This window comes from Eptesicus fuscus, chromosome 9 (genome assembly GCF_027574615.1).
Source record: "Eptesicus fuscus isolate TK198812 chromosome 9, DD_ASM_mEF_20220401, whole genome shotgun sequence".
NCBI lineage: Eukaryota > Metazoa > Chordata > Mammalia > Chiroptera > Vespertilionidae > Eptesicus > Eptesicus fuscus.
In genome coordinates this window covers 21,097,681-21,115,042 of record NC_072481.1, presented here as the reverse complement: position 1 = coordinate 21,115,042, position 17,362 = coordinate 21,097,681, and the positions used below count along the sequence as shown (strand labels likewise).

At 48.1% G+C, this 17,362-nt stretch overlaps 1 protein-coding gene across 1 annotated transcript in view; it reads left to right on the top strand.

Moving 5' to 3' along the window:
- Positions 1-17,362, top strand: part of CSMD2 (CUB and Sushi multiple domains 2) — a 545,662-nt gene that overhangs the window by 397,778 nt on the left and 130,522 nt on the right. The window contains exons 23-25 of the mRNA XM_008156972.3: positions 2,497-2,653; positions 4,976-5,167; positions 8,336-8,462. Coding sequence (XP_008155194.2) covers positions 2,497-2,653; positions 4,976-5,167; positions 8,336-8,462 — 476 coding nt within the window. The remainder of the gene's footprint in view (positions 1-2,496; positions 2,654-4,975; positions 5,168-8,335; positions 8,463-17,362) is intronic.

Here is a 17,362-nt window from a genome sequence, read left to right as displayed (position 1 = left end):
ACTATATATGTGATAATGGTAGATTTAAAATGGGTATTGGATGAAATATTTGGTTTGGTTAAATGACTAATCAACCAGAAAAAAAAAACAGAAAAAAAAAAAAAAGGAAAACGTGGAATCTTATTCTTATACTAGAGGCCCAATGCACGAAATTCGTGCAAGAGTAGGCCTTCCTTCCCCTGGCTGCCGGCCCTGGCTTCCCTCTGGCACCCGGGACCTGGGCTTCCCTCGCAGTCCCAGCTTCGTCCGGAAGGTTGTCTGGTCTAATTAGCATATTGTGCTTTTATTATTATAGATCAGATGCCAAAATAAATCTAGGTGGATTTAAGGACAAAATTACTAGAAGAAAGCATTGGTTTATTTATTTATTATATATTTATTGAGTGCCTCTTACATGCCAGGGCACACATTCTGGACAACAATGTATGAATAATTATATTGGGGGTTTGGTTAGTTTTATGATGGAAATTCCTAGAGCTATTTAAGTGCTGTTGGGAAAAATATTTAATGCTTTGAAAAATATGTGCATTATATCAAGTGAAAGAGCAGTTACCATATAGCATCTATAGTTAGATGTTGTATTTATAAAAATAAATATGCATAAGTGAAGATATGCATAGAACAAAGCCTAGAAAGACAGAACAAAATGTTATGAGTGCTGAAAGTTGCTTTTATTTTCTTTGGGCTTTTCTGTTTTATAAGTTTTCTACAATGAATATTTTATCATAATGATACTTAATAAGAACATTTTGTTCTCAATGAATTAGGATGAATTATGCTTTGAAATTAAGGAAAAAATCCTGTTCCCGTTACACTTTCATTAATTAACAACAATTTCTTAATACCATCATATATCCAATGAGCGTTCAAGTTTCCAATTATCTCATAAGTGTCATCATGTTTTCTAAATTTGCAGTTTATTTGCATCAGGATCTAAATAAAGTCCACACATCAGATTAGTTGCCTCATGTTTTGTTTTTGTTTTTTAATCTATAGGTTTCTACCTTCATCTCTTTAACCCCCAGTCATAACTCACTTGTTGAGGAAGTTGGATCATTTGTCCAGTGGAATCATTCACGTTCTGGATTTGCTGACCACATCCCCAGAATATCATCCCCTGTGTTCCTCTGTCCCCTCTATCAAACCAATAGTTTGATCTGATTCCGGTTTGATTTTTTTTTTTCCAGCAAAATGACTCCATAGGTCATAGTATGTCTTCCATCAAGAAGTGCATGATGTCTGGTTGTCTCCCTTACTGTGATGTTAGCAAGTATGGACGATGAATGCCTTGATCGGTTCATTCCAATATATGCTTTAATGGGTAAAATAAATGTTATAACAGTTCGGCCGCAGCAGTAGGCTAACCCCTTTGAACTGGGGCCATCTGTGTGTCTGCTGGAACGCCAGAATTGTCTCCGTCTATGAGTGACTTAGAGCCATTGCACATAGGATCTGGAAACAGACTTGAAGCCCCCAGGGGCCTAAACAAATCTCTGTAACAAAAAGCACTGATAGCTTGAAGGGTGGCTTCCTTTCGAAGGCTTTGCCTCATAAATCGTAGAAGGGAAATATTGTCGCAATTTGCTGGCAGCTGGCACCACATTCTGTGCCATGCACAAATATTCATCGCCCACCCAGAGATCCCATCTTTGATATTTACCAAAGCAGCAGGGGGTCCTTCACTCAATCACAACTTCTGTTATTATTTGTACAATTATCTGGAAAGGAGCAGCCACCTTGAGACCTGGGAGGCCAGTTCATTATTCTGATGATTGTTGACTTGGATGGTGCTCAGAAGTTCAGGGGACAGATGGGACAGGGAAGCCAGATGCCGGCACGATCCCACCCCTGGCAAGCCCGGCAGGCCCTCGCTGGAGTCCTTATTTTAGGAGAGAAGGAGCAGAGACTGAGCTTGAGGAAGGGAAGGTACCATGACATGCTGGTCATCTTAACTCCATCCTGCCTGGATCCCAGCGGCCATGTCCAGAAAAGTGGTCAAGACTGAGGCCACTGCCGCAGTGGGGTGGGGTCAGGCAGGAGGACAGCTGTCTCATCTCTGAAAGGACAGGACCGAGTGTCTAGCGATGCAGAGATGTCTAATGCTTTCAGCGTGCCTGTCTGCAGAAACAGATGGCTTGGGCAGGCAGCCAGCCCCAGCCTGGCCTCCCCAGGCTGCTGAAGATTAAGCTGCTGCCCTATGGGGGCTAGGGGAACAGAGCAGATCTCCACTGGAAAGGTCAGAGCAGCAGGCAGTTCCTAGAGACTGGGCTCACACTGAGATGGGCTGGGCTCAGAACTGGCACCAGTGGAGCCAAGCTCAGTTGCTAGCTCCACTTGCCATCTTCCTTGCATCTGGTGACTCACTGCCTCCCCCCCCCCAAAAAAAAAAAGTTGTTATCGATGTTGAACTCTGAGACCGGGGGCTGTGGGTGAGAAGCTGTTGTTCGAAATCAGGTCATGCTGCTGACGTTGGGTTGGGGTCTCCCCTGTGTCCAGGTCTATGATGGCAACAACAACTCCGCCCGTCTGCTGGGGGTGTTCAGCCGCTCGGAGATGATGGGGGTGACTTTGAATAGTACATCCAGCAGCCTGTGGCTTGATTTCATCACCGACACCGAGAACACCAGCAAGGGCTTTGAGCTGCAGTTTTCCAGTAAGTCTTGCTTGCTTCTGAGTGGACGAGAAGTCAGGCTGTCCCTGGTTGGGAGGTTGGACTCTGGGTCATCATCCATCACAACGAGTTTACTCTAACTGGCGCATGCTTAGTTGCTTGTTTCCTCTAAGGCAGTGGTTCTCAACCTTTCTAATGCCGCGACCCTTTAATACAGTTCCTCGTGTTGTGGTGACCCCCAACCATAAAATTATTTTCGTTGCTACTTCATAACTGTAATTTTGCTACTGTGATGAATCGTAATGTAAATATCTGTGTTTTCCGATGGTCTTAGGCTCTACAGCAGCGGTTCTCAACCTGTGGGTCACGACAGGACCGCTGCTGTAGAGCCTAAGACCATCGGAAAACACAGATATTTACATTACGATTCATCACAGTAGCAAAATTACAGTTATGAAGTAGCAACGAAAAATAATTTTATGGTTGGGGGTCACCTCAACATGAGGAACTGTATTAAAGGGTCGCGGCATTAGAAAGGTTGAGAACCACTGCTCTAAGGCATTGTGCCTGGGATTGGGAAAAGCTGCCACTTTTCAAACCGTAGCTCTGTGGTTTAAACTGGTGATTAACTGAGTTGAGGGCATACCTTTTAGTCACTAGTAACTTTATTTTTTTAATATATATATATATTTTTTTTATTTCAGAGAGGAAAGGAGAGGGAGAGATAGAAACACCAATGATGAGAGAGAATCATTGATTAGCTGTCTCCAGCATGCCCCACACTGGGGATCGAGCCTACAACCAAGCCCATAACCCGGGCATGGGCCCTGACGGGGAATTGAACAGCGACCTCATGGTTCATAGGTTAATGCTCAACCACTGAGCCACGCCAGCCTGGCTAGTCACTAATACTTTAAAAATAATAAACACTGAGGCTTTTAATTAAAGCCACCAAAGATAGCCTTTGTATTTATGACATTTATAAAATAATATTCAACTACAGCCAGATGTAAAAAAGATGCAAATGTTAATGGATAATTGTTAGTTTTTACTACTTCCTAAAGAGCTAAGTCTTGATTCTTGCCCTCTTTTCGTGATTTTAACTTTCTTCTTTACTCCTGGGACTTTGAAAATGGAAAGCACCCAGGTTTGTACGCAGCCCTGGAGTACTTGGGGGTCGGTCACATCCCCATATTTTGGTTCCCCTGCCATTTGACTCATTTATTTGAGCTTCTGCTTGCCCAGTACATACAAAGAAATGTACTTTTATGGACTATTTTAAAATCCAGTGAGTATCCATCAGCCGATGAGTGATGAAACAACATGTGTTATGGAATGTGTGACCACCAAAAAGGATGAAATACCTGATTCATGCTTCAACACGGATGAACCTTGGAAGCATGATGCTCAGTAAAGGCCACGTGTTATATGATCCACTTATAGGAACTGTCCAGAACAGGCCAAGCCACAGAGACAGAGGGAAATCGGGGCAGCCTGGGCTGGGGGAGTTGAGGGAAATGTGGATGGGCTTCTCCTGAGGGGATGAGAACGGCCTGTGTCGACCGTCTTTATTGGTGCACAACTGCGCAGAGGTACTGAAGATACTCCGTTGTACATGCTGGAGGCTGGATGTTTAGTGTGTGAATTATTTCCCAATAAGTCTGCTAGAGAAAACACAGCCAGTGAGGCTACTCAGGGTCCCTGTCCCCGGGCTCAAGGCCATATGACAGGGGGCTGTGCGGGTCCCGGAGGGCGGATCAGTGGAAAAGGGATTCAGCAGAGTCGTCGAGTTCCATTCCCATCATCTGAGATGGTATGACTTCGGAACAATGTACTTAACCTTCCTAAGTCAATGTTCTCAGCTGTAAAATACACCTAGTCGTACCTTCCTGTGAGACTCCCGTTAATAACAAGCAAGAGAGCACGTGAGGCACCGTATCCCAGGAGCTCTGTAGAGGTTTCCTTCTCCAGCCTTTGCAATAGAGCGCATTTAAGCAGGCATGACGGAGGCTTGAAACATACGTTTAAAGCAACTTTCCCACCAGAATGTCTCGGTGAGCAGAACTGAAAGAACAGCTCCCACTTAGCAAAATGCTTTGGGGTCAAACAGAAGAAACAGAAAAGTCCAAAACTATGCCTGAAAGCCATGCCTGGAGAAATAACTAACATCATTTGCAGCTAGCATCGGGGGAATGAATACTCCATAATACACCCTCACCCGAGCACAGCAATGTGACGCCCGAGCAGCGAGTCCCTCAGAACTAGAGACACGTGTTGCTGGCTCCCTTGAGGAAACAGGCTCCGAAGGACTGTGGTTTCTGCCACGGCTGGTCTTGCTTACCCTTTCTTTTCTCTCTTCGCCAGGTTTTGAGCTCATCAAATGTGAGGACCCTGGAACCCCCCAGTTTGGCTACAAGGTTCACGACGGAGGCCAGTTTGCAGGGAGTTCTGTGTCCTTCGGCTGTGACTCTGGGTACAGCCTGCGAGGCAGCGAGGAGCTGCTGTGTCTGAGCGGGGAGCGCAGGACCTGGGATCGACCTCTCCCCACTTGTGTCGGTAGGAGGCCCCCTGCTTGCCATTGTCATACATTTAGCAAGTGGGACCAGAGCCGAGTCAGGCCCCCAGATTCATAACGCTGGTGACAGAGGAGCGGGAGGAGAGTGGACAAGAAAGAAGGTGACGGAGCCTGGGTCCAGGGCATAAACTATCTTAAGAAGGAATAGAACAATGAACTAGCGTCTCCCTACGCCTGGGTGCTTCCAGGGTGTCAGCAGAGGCTCTCAGAAGCCTTATCCATATGCCACGGACTGGAGAAGCCTGATCCAAGGCAGAGTGAGAAATTGGAAAAACACGCCATTCTGTCTGTCTAGCCTTTCACCTTTCACCTTTCACCCAGCTCCCTGCAATGTTACACTTCCTGCTGTGTCCTGATCCCCAGCCCCAAACAGCAGGCCTGCCCTCTCTCCATCCCCACCCCCTTGTCCCACCACCTCAGTGTGCCTGCACTGGCTAAGCTCATAGGAACAAAACACCCACTGGGAAAACATGTAAGGGCCATGTGACAGGATTGGTGCCAGCATGTGTGGAGGCAGAGAAATACAAAAAGAAAGAAAAAAGCGTTTTTCCCTGCCCTTGGGGAGCCCATACTCTAGCAGGGAGAACAGACACATGAGCAGATCATTAATAATACAAGATAAGCACGGTAAGAAGAGTTACATGCCGAGTGTTGGAGGCTATGAGAAAGGTTTGCATAGGAGGTGATATTTCAGTTGAGACTGAAAGATGGCTAAGAACTCACCAGCAGGCGGAGTGGGGTGGGGGTGGCCCTTCTAGCTCAGGCACGTGCACCGGCGTGGTGGACAGTGTTAACAGCCAATAGTCTTTTCCCTTAGCCAAATACATGGTAACAGGATCTTCAACACTGTTAGACAGCAGTGTGCAAAGGCAAGGAGTTTAACCTTTTGCACTCGGATGTCGAGTGTGACTCAACACGGTTAGCATTAGAATAAAGGAATCGAGAAAAAAGCAAGCGAGTGCAAAGGGTTAAGCCTGTAGGCCAGGGTAGTGGCCTCTACCCAGTCTCTAGAGTCTTCCTCTCTCTGTGTTTGAGGTTGACTCAGTCTGCAGTCATGCCCCATCCTCTCTTCCTGCATCCCTGTTTTCATCCCCTTCTTTCACACACGTGCCAGGCCCTGCACTAGGCCCCAGGAATCGAGAAGAGCAGGTCCCAGCCAGCGAGGGAGACACATGCATAAGCAGACATGGGTAGAATGCCGCAGGCAAGCCAGAGCGAGCAGAGTGTGAAGGAGAGAGGATAATTCACGTTATAGGCCATTTACTTGCTTGCCGAAAGGATTCACTGTCAGGTTCTTTTGCCAGTTGGACTGAACTTTGAGGAAGGGCTCGAGCAGTGCTGGTAAGAATATTTATGCTTTGAAACTCAGAGGCCTTCCCCCTTGAGACTCCCTCGGACCCCACTCAGGGGAGTGAGGCTGAGTATTTGGGATTGTGGGTGTATATTTTTACACATGTCACGTCATCGTAGACCTTATCGAGGTCTCCCAGCAGTGACTGCTGTGACTCACACATCCAGGTGTGTGCTTCATTGATGAGTGTGTGCCACAGCCCAACGGGGCAGCCAGGGTTCTGGGACGGGAAGAAGGGGCAGGACCAGGAAGAGTAGAGTCCAGTCGTCTTGACAGTGACTCTGCTGCAGGCTGGCCGCCTGGCCGCTGCCGCCCACCTGCCAGGCCTCCGAGAACGTGGCCTGTGAGGAGAGCAGCAGTGTGTCCTTCGGAAGTGCTCCCAGTGCTGCTGCTCCCCACACTCGCTTTCTCCAAAGCCAGGGGCCTCTCCATCTGGAATAGGGACGGGAGCGCCAGCCGAGAACAGGGTCCTTTCCTCCGCCTTTCTAGCTTCCTCTTCTATTTGTGGGGCTGACAGTCTTCCTCTCCCCACCCTGCTCGCTGCTATGGGCCCATTCCATCCTGCGTCTGTCAGCCAGGTTGACGATCACCCATCCCAACAGCACCACGGAGCGAGGACTCGAAGTGAGGCTGGAGCAGAGACTCTGGTCTCAGGAGCACTGGCAGAGAGCCCCTCCCCCAGCCCCGGCGTAGTGGTCCTGTGTCCAGCCATAGTGCCCTAGACATGCTTAATGGGTCCATTATAGCACCAGGTGAAGGCCAGTCTTCTGTTTGTGACGTTGATCCCACCTTCTCTTTCTTCCAGGATCTTGTCTATCAGTCATTCCCTTTCCTGAAAGCTTTGCAATAAATCTCCAACCCTTCATTTTCATGCTCCCCTGATTCAGACCTTTATAGTAATTTTCCTGGGAAGCAATACGTTTTTTTTCATTCATTGGATCATCCACCCATCTATTCATTTGATAAGCATTTATTAAAACATCTCTCATGTGCCAAACACTGTACTAGACACTTGATGTGAAAATATGGGTAAGACAAGGTTTCTGCTGCCAAGGAGCTTATAGTGTGGAGGAGGTAGACATGATAATAGCATGTTGCATGTGCTGTGATAAAACCTGTTCATGCACCATATGCATGTACCACATTTGTTTATCCATTGACCAGTTGATGTACATGTGGGTTGTTTCCAGTTTGGGGTTATTATGTGTAATGCCGCTGTGATCATTTGGGTACAAGTTTTTGTGTGAAAGTACGTTTTCATTTCTCTTGGGTATATATACCTAAGCACAGAATGGCTGGGGTTATATGATAACTATGTTTAGTATTCTGAGGAACTATGAAACTGCTTTCCAAAGGGGCTGCACCATTTTAGATTCTCACCAGCAGTGGATGAGGGTTTCTCCCATCCTCACCTACACTTGTTAGTGTCTGTCTTTTTTATTTTAGCCACACTTGCAGCTGGGAAGTGGCATCTCATTGTGATTTTAATTTGCATTTCCCTAGCGATTGCTGAGGATAAATACCTCTTTATGTGCCTCTTTGCAGAAATGTCTATTCAAATCCTTTGCCCATTTTTTTTTCCATTTTTAAATTGGGTTGTTTGTCTTTTCACTGTTGAGTTGTAGGAGTTCTTTGTAGATTCTGAATACAAGTCCCACCCAGGGGTATTCTGTATGCGGAGCTCGGTCCCCCTGGAATGAATGAGAGGTGCTCGGGGACATAGACGAGAGGAAGCACCAAGTGGTCGCTGGCAACACAGGCCACCCCATGAAGCTCACTCTTTGGGGATTTCTTTCAGCTGAGTGTGGAGGGACAGTGAAAGGAGAGGTGTCGGGGCAGGTGCTGTCACCCGGGTATCCAGCTCCCTACGAACACAATCTCAACTGCATCTGGACCATCGAGGCTGATGCTGGCTGCACCATTGGGTAAGTGTCTGGCTGGCCAAGTGACCATTGCCAAGTGACCATTCAGGGGAATCATCACCAGCCACTCAGCTGGTAGCCGGTCCCGCCCACCTCACCTGGTGGCCCCGTGATCAGCAGGGGTCGTAGGACCCCAGGCTTGGGCTGGGCCCATGGAGAACCTGGAAAGGCCAGTCTCGGCCTCACAGGGCTGCCACCCAAGTTCACACGACTCTGTGGTCTAGATGGCAGTTACAGCAGAGTGACTGGGGGCATGGGCTTGATGTCATGTGAACCCCAGTTTGAATCCTAGGACCTTGGCTAACTGAGTCTTTTATCCTCTGTGTCTTACTGTCTCCTCTGGATTGTGGGTTATAATACCAGCTTCTCAGAGACGCTGAATGCATTGTGCTCAGCACAGTACTTGGAACATAGTAAATATTTAACCGTGGCTCTGTGGTCGTTTCTCTGACAGCAGTAAGGGTCAGCCTAAGTTGTATGAGCCAGATTACTTCTCTTTCTCAGTCTGAGTTTCCTCAACTGTAAAATGAGGACAAAATTCTTACGGTTTAGGGTTGTGGAGAGAAGAATTACGACGTCCAGCAAGGAAAGACGGAAGAAAGAAAAAGGAAGGGAGGAAGGAAGATTGGCTCAGGTGTAAAGGTAGTTATATGACTAATACACCCATAATAGTCTCTCAGTAAATATGAAATGAGCGGTGAGTGAATCGAGAGCATGATGACTCATTTACTTTAGTGTTCAGTATGCAAATCAGGAGGAGGTCTCCCCCTTTTCCTCCTTGGAGCATTGCTCATTCATGCATTCACTTCATTCATTCAGGTAACAACTCTCTGTTTGATACCTGCCAGTGCCCGTGCGAGGTGCTGGCTTTGTGCAGATGAATGAGACCCTGTCACTGTTGACAGAGAGGGGAAGAGTGTGCACAGAGTGAGGTGAGGGCAGAAGGAGGAGGGCTATGAAAGGCAGGACAGGAGGAGACCAGAGATTTCCTCCTGAAGGATGAAGCGGGGTTGCCAGGTGGCCAAGGAGAAGGATTGGTGGGAGGGGAAGGGCCTTCTGGGCAGAGGAATTGACCCAGGTGCCCAGGCTCGAGCTGGAAATGGTCCACAGGGCGGGAGCATCGCCTGCGATCTGGTGGAAGGTGGGCAGCAGAGGGAGATAATGCTGGGGAGCCCGCTGCGGCCCGGCTCGGCCTGCGACGCTGGGTCTGGACCTGTCGGCAGCCTGTGGGAGGGCATGGGATCGACTGGGTCCGGGAGCCGAGTGAGGAAACTGCCTCCAGAATGTGGGTGGGTGAGGACGCCTGAACCCCGATGGCCACAGTGGGGATGGAGAAGAAGGAACAAATGCAGGAGACATGTAAGTGGTCACCCAGCTGGTCTCCCTCTCCTCATAAACATGGAAATGGAGGTTTCTTCTTTGTCCCTGTGTCTTGTTGTGTAGCACACTGTCAACGTCACAGACAAGTGGAAAGAACAGCACACCCAGAACCTGCGGACCCGCCACCGTTGCGAGTATTTCGCCATATTTGCTTGCTTTTCCCTTTTCATCCTTCTCTCTCTCTCTCTCTCTCTCTCTCTCTCTCTCTCTCTCTCTCTCTCTCTCTCTTTTTTTTTTCTGAATCGCTCAAAAATGCATTGTGGACCATGACACTTCGTTCCTACGTACTTGGCAGCATCTTCTAAGGAGAAGGATGCGCTCCTCCGGACAGCAACGTTAGCCTGCCCAGGACTAACTAAGGTTTAGGACAAGGGCTGGGGGAGAGCAGAGCAGACAGGAGTGGCTGACAGCGACAGTCCGGACGCAGTGACAGGAGTTCGGGGCAGGATGGGGACCATGATCACTTTCGGGAACAGTGGGCGTGGGGTGGGCTGGGAGACCAGGGGCGCCCTTCCTAGCTGTCAGGGAGAGAGAACCCAGACACGTGCAGGCAGTGTCCTCTCCCTTGTGACACAGCAGGAACTGTGAAGTCACGGGGCATGCCAGTGTGTGTGAGGGCCCGAGGTGGGAATAGCAGGGAGAAGGTGAGGACGGTTCAGTCTGCCACATGGACGGCTTCTTGAAGCCAGTGCCAAGTGAGCAGAGATGGGCTTCCCAGATGCCCTGAGAGCTGCCCAGAGGTGGAGATGATTGACAGCCCCTTCTCATTCAGCCCCCACCCCAGCTTGCCTTCCCAGTGTGGGGGGCAACTATGGGCACTTCGTACTCAGCATGTCTTCTCTGTTCTTCTCCCTTTCTCTCCCTCTTTCTCTCCCTCCTTCTCTCTCCCACTCTCCCTCTCTCCTCTTCCCCCCTTTCTCTGTCTCTCTCCCTCGCCATCCCCATACACCCCTCACTTGGATAACCAGCAGCAAATGTAAGGCGATTCATAATTAGACAGAATTAAGACAAACACATTTAGCCCCTTTTGTATTCGAGTTTTTATTCAGAGTAAGGTATCGTTACTATTTCTTAAATGTGAATATCTTTATAGACTTTTTATAAGAATCGATAGTCTTTTTTAAGAATTCAAAATGCAAAGATGTTTATCAAGTAGAAATCAGAAGTGCCCATAATCTCACTCGGTTCTCCTCCACACACTATCGATAGCCGTGCTACTTGGTATGCCAATCTGACATGAAGCAAATGCAACAGACGTGGTTCCCAAAGCAAGGTCATCTCTGTGCGCGGCTCGCTCACCTGCTTTTTGTTTCACTATTTAGTCATGTATCACCCTCTTATTGTGTCAATATATATAGATCAGCCTCTTCCTGTTTGACGGCTGCAGGGAATGCTAATGTACGCACAACCATCATTTATTTAACGGCTCCTCTGTTGATAAAGTGGATATTTTCAGGTTTTCACTCCAGTAAACATCCTTACACATGAATCTTTGAACAGTCACTCAATTGTTTTCTTAGGATATATTCTTGAAAGACAAATACAAGATACGTGACCTCAAATTTCCCTCTAGGGGGTGCAACGATTTCCTCTCCACCGGAAGCCCGCTTCCCCACACGGCACCTCTGCCGTGGCCAGTCCTGGCGGCGTTCACCAGTTTCGTGGACAAAATGATATTAAATTGTCTTTGCTGCTTCAGGTTCTTTGTATATGTTCCTTGGGGGAGTTTATGTTTTCCATATAGAGCGTTCAACTTGGTTCATTTCTAAAGAGTCTATCATTTCAGTTTAGATTTCCTTTTAACCTGAGCACTTAAGAATGTTTTAGAAGTTACTAAGTGGCTATATATATTTTGTATGATCTTTTGTTATTATTTTTATTTTTACTGCATTGTACCTTTTCTGCTTTTCGAATTTTTGTCTTTTGTTCTATGAATGTCCGAAGTAAAAAGAATATAGGCTTTTATGTATTTCTTTTACATCAAATGTATTATGCTTTCTTTCAAACAAACAGAGTATGCTTTTTCTTTGTTTTCCTTTATTTTCAGCTCTTCCTGTTGTCAGCAGACTTGATTTAATGGGCTCGGTCTTCCCTCTAGTGATTTGAAAGTTCTAGATCCTGTTTTTATTCTGCCAGTGATCTTGTCTTTTCATTAATTCTGTTTTCAACAATATTTATCCTGGTATTTCTCCCTCTTTCTTTTGGAAATCTTGTTTTTATTTTTGTTTCTGTTTCCAAGAAGCTGTATTCTTTGTTTACCGATCGCTCTTGGCAGCCTATTTTTGTTTTTACCCATGTGTTATCATCTTGCATCTCTCTGAGAACACTACTTATGTTTAGTTTTACAATGTCTCCCGCTTTTCCCTGCATTAACTGCATTGTATGGTTGGACCATGTGGTCTGACTATTCAGCTGGATTCCTTTGAAGAGCTGTTTCTCTTTATATCCTCAGCATTTTGTCATTTATTCAGCATCAATTTGTAGCTGAGACCTGGGCTCTAGCACCAGACCACCTGCCATGCCACTAGCTGGGTAGCTTAGGAAGCTCTTCAAGCAGCACTCTGAGCCTCAGTTCTCTCATCTGCAAAATGGGGATTTAAAAAAGTACCTGCCATCTCAGTTTGCCCGGAGGATTAAGTTAGTTAACATAAACACTTAGAACAGTGCGTGGCATGTGATTCCCAAGTGATGAGCAGGCCCTCCAGGAGCCAGGCAGGTGGTTGTGGTTGTTAAACACCCTCTGAGCGCAGCAGGCTGTAGGTTACCCCTCAGTCACAGGTGGTGGGTGCCAGGCTATTGGTGGGAGCAGGGGTCAAGCAGTCCCCCCTTTGTGTGTGCCAGATGGGAGGGGATGGGAGACAGCCCACAGGCCAGGCCCTGAGACTGTTCCCAGGGGCACAGACAAGAAAAAGCTTGCGGATGCCTCCCCCCACTCTGACCCAGCCCAACCAAGTGTGGGGAGTGACCAGAGGGATCTGAGGGCAAGCTCAGCCCAGAAGGCTGGGCCAGGATAGTCCCCCTCCAGGAGTGCCAGGAGGGACAGTGGTCAGGCTGACCCTTCCTGGATGTGCAGTCAGACCCGCCTGGAACAGGGACACCTGCAGCATTGTGTCTCTGACAGCCGGGAGTGGGGCAGGCGGCTGATGAGCTCCGTCCAGGCTCGGCAGCTAGCAGCAGGAGAGCAGACCCATGAGCTACTCCTGCCACATCGCTTTCTTCTGTGGTCAGAATGTAAAACACGGATGTTTTATCCCATGTGGTGGGGCCTCTTCTCAATTTCCACTGTTGGGCTGGAATTTTCCTTTTCCTGATCGGTGGGCCAGCTCAGATGAAAATTGCCGAAGAGAGGGAAACAATGCCTTTCGCTGTCTGTCCTGCCCTCTACCCAACATTTATCAAACACCTGCAGCCTACTAGGTTCTGGATCCGTTATTCTTGTGCCCATTTTATAAATGAGCTCACTGAGGCCCAGAGAGGATGACTGTCTCACAGTTAGCCAGTAAGCTGGGTTTCCATCCCGTCTGTCTAGCCCTAGTCTTTCCTCTTCCCAGCCTGCCATTCCGACCCTGGTTTAGTTCCAGTTAACAGAACACGAGCACCTTGTGTTCCTGAGCACCCTCCCTGTGCCCAGCTGTGTATGCTGTGCCGTGGGAAACACGCAGGTCAGCCCACGGCTGGCTCTTGTCTTCCAGGGGCTCACGTGCGTGGGGGGAAATAGTCAGACAGGTGCTCCAAGACAAGGTAGATGCTGTAAGCAAGTCAAGTTCAGTAAGAGAGCAGAGAGAGAGATGTTCTGCCTGGAGGTGCAGAGGCGAACATTCTAATTAACCGGAAGGAGAGTAAAAGCATGAACACAGGGGACATAGGGTCTGACCGCGAGACAGGCCTCCCTTGATGTGGCTGGAGCCTGCTTGGGGCTAAGGGGAGAAGGAGGGGTGGATATAAGGTTTCGTGAGTAGAAAAGGGTCTCTGAGTGGATTTCTCACTGTAACAAGGACCCACTGGAATATTGAGAAGACAGTAACGACATTCAGTTCAATTAAAAATCCTGGAGCATTTACTCAGCGGCAGGCATTCTGCCAGGCACCGAGCATGTAAATATGAATACGAAACAGTCTTTCCCCTTGAAGACCTCGGTCTTACAGACAGACGCTCTGGGGTTAGGAATGGAAATAGGACGACCGACCAGAGCGGCGTGGGCAGATGGAGGTCCACGCTTCCCCGGAACGAGCCTCTGCAGGTCCCATCCAGGCGTGCGCCCAGGATGCGGTTCCTGCCCTCTGGCTCCGCCCTCCCTGGGCTTTCGTCCTCGTGGTCACCCAGCAGCTGCTGCAGCTCCAGGCATCGTGTCTGTGTTCCAGTTTCAAAGAAGAGGGCCGGGCACAGAGCCTTCTCCTCGTGAGAGTGTGCGTCTTTATTCGGGAAGAGCCACCATCCTTGGGGACATCGTCCCACATCTCATTAGTCGGAACTCGCCAGGCCTGGCTGAGGGAAAGCAGGAAGTCAGTTTGGTTTTGCTTTTAGAGTTTCAGTAGGAAAGACAGACAGATGAGAGGTTTGGAAATGGAGTGCAGATAAGTGCGTGCTACGGGTTCTAACATAATGAGATACATGCTATAGCGTACATAGGTTTAGAACACAATAGGAAAGCATTTGCAGGGATAGTTCATAGCTCCGGGCGGCAGCTGGGGGCAGGGTATCCCCGAGACGAAGTGCTGGCCTCGCTGCATCTAAATGGCAGCGGCAGGTCCCCACGCAGGTGCAGGGGAGGGCCTCCCAAACGTGGAGCGAAGGACAGCCAGCTGCTCGGGGAAAGGTCGTTGTCTGGCGCGACTCAGTGCTGCCGCTTCAGGAAGATCAGGGGCAGCAACACAGAGCGAACTGGCTGTGAAGCCGGAGAGGAGTCTCGTGTAACTGTTTGAGGGGCCTGCTAGCATTCAGAAGAACTGGGTTTTGTTTCCTGAGTACAGATAGCGCTGGGCTGAAAGCGCTGTGGTCTGCCTCCATGGAGGGGGCGGCAGGAAAGGGGAAGGGACGGTCCTTTGCAAGCGAGCTTTCCCTAAAGACCCTGGGGCCCGTGCAAGGCGGAGAACTCACTGTTCCCGGGAGCTCTGATTTCTGCTTCTAACACCCATGTGGTCATAAAGCTCATTTTAGCTAATAGTCCTAGTTGGTTGATTTTTAATCATAGGGATTAATGCAGAGGGCAACCTGGAAACTCCGTTCTTGGCTGTCAGTCTCAGAGCAGAGGGATTACCAAAAGGGTGGAGCAGAGTGTTGTTTAACCAGAACCCCTGCCCCGTGGAGCTTGTCTTCCTGGGAGGGTGCTGGACTAGACACAACATCTGGCTGTGCCTGCAGCCCAGACTCCCCCGCTGCAGCTTAGCATCCGCCACAGGGCGCCGGTCCCCACCGTGCTCAGGGCTGCTTCCCCCTAACCAGCGAGCGGGCAGCTGGCCCAGAGGAGGCAGAAGGCACCAGAAGTGGAGCTTCTGTTCACATCTCTTGCCAGGAATGGTGGCCGCAGGTTGAGCAGCTTCCAGAAGGTTTATCCGTGAGCAGTGGCAGGAAGTTAAATCTTAAACAGAGAGGGCCTGTGTACTTGCACTGTGAGAGCTGACCTCCTGAGGGGACGGAGCAGCTAAGCCTTTGTCAGAGTTAAGGTTTCAACAAATCGGGGAATAGTCGAAAGGAACACAAAAGGTGTTTGAAGGAGAGGCTGTGGGTAACCTGGTGGGTATGAATGTAGCTGTAAGAGTGCTGGTGCTCTCTGGCAATTTAGTTTTTCACGGATGACCTCTAGAAAAAGAAGCATGGAGTACTTCAAATTATCCGAGAATAATAATCCAGCTGAGCTACACTGGAGGCTTGCATTGGCCACACATGAGCTTGACCGCCATTTTACAGTCGCGGGAATGGATTCCCACATCTCTCAGGGGAAAATAAACAGTTCAACCAAAGAAATGCAGGATGTTGGTGGGCCTCACAGGACCAGCATAGATCCCTCCCTTCCAAAAGGTAATTAACAAGCAAGCAAGATAAATAAAATCAACTTGTGGTGGCACTAAAACATAGCATTCTCAAAAGAGAGAGAGAGGGGGGGGGGGGACACCATTCTCTAAAAAGATAGAAATGTATTTTCTGAAAATATTTTATAATAGTAGACAGAAGGAAATTTAAATGAGTAGATAATCTCATTTAAACATAAGAAATAGGGTTGATAAGTAGCAGAAGATGGATGAGAAAGTGGTTGAGGGGAGCTTCTGAGATCGAAAGACTGTGATGGAGACAAGTGAACAATGCAAAGGAACTAAATACATGGTAACAGTTAGAATCCACAGTAGCAGTATTTGCCTTGTAAGAAACATGAGCATTGAAGTAGGAAACTCGCTGGAGAATCTCTCTGAGACTGCAGAAAAAATTATGAAGGTATGAAAGTAATGTAAGAAAAGTTGCCAACTGTGGAAGACAGAGTGCCAGTCCACGCAGATAAATGAAGAGGGACAATGAGCAAAGAGAGCAGAAGGTAAAATAAAATACAAATTGTCAGCTAACACCCTGAGAAGGGGATGTGGGGGGCCAGAAGGATGGAGTTACCAGTGCTGAACTTCCTTGGTGAATTGAAAGGACTCCCTGAGATCTAGACAAAATGATGTAGATACCAAATGAAAAAGAAAACTGTACCAACAATAATAAAAAAATCCCTAAAAGCCCTGGCAGGTTAGAGCGTTGGCCTGCACACCAAAGGGTCACAGGTTCGATTCCTGTCCAAGGGCATGTCCCTGGGCTGCAGGTTCGATCCCCAGCCCTGGTTGGGACACGTATGGGAGGCAACCAATCGATGTGTCTCACACTGATGTTTCTCTACCTCCTTCCCTCCCATCCACTTTCTCTAAAAAATCAAAGGAGCCCGGCCAGTGTGGCTCAGTGGTTGAACGTCGACCTATGAACCAGGAGGTCACACTTTGATTCCCAGGTTGTGGGCTCAGTTCCCAGTAGGGGTTGTGCAGGAGGCAGCCAATTGATGACTATCTCTCATCACTGATGTTTCAATCTCTCTCTCCCTCTCTCTTCATCTCTGAAATAAATAAAAACATATATTTTTTTAAATTAAAGGAGAAAAATTATCCTTTTGTGAGGATTAACAAAACAAAACAAAATCCCTAAAAGCATTTGGCAAAATACTCACACAGGTAAGCATACAATCAGGTCTTATGAAATAAAACAGTCATTTATGAAAAACAAGAAACATAACTAATCCAACTCCTAGGATGCCTTCTCTGTGATATCAAAAGCCAAAGCCAGTGGTATTATGAGACTCAACCATTGCTGATTTAGCCGGGATACAACATGCACCAAAGCCACAGAAAATCGCCACTCGAGCCCCTTGAAGAACTGGCAAAGACCTTGCAGATGGCCCCGACAATATCAGGTCCTAATGCCTAGAACCTATAAAGGTTTCCTTATTTGGAAAAAGGATCTTTGCAAAATGTGATTAAGGATTTTGCTAGATGATCTGAGTG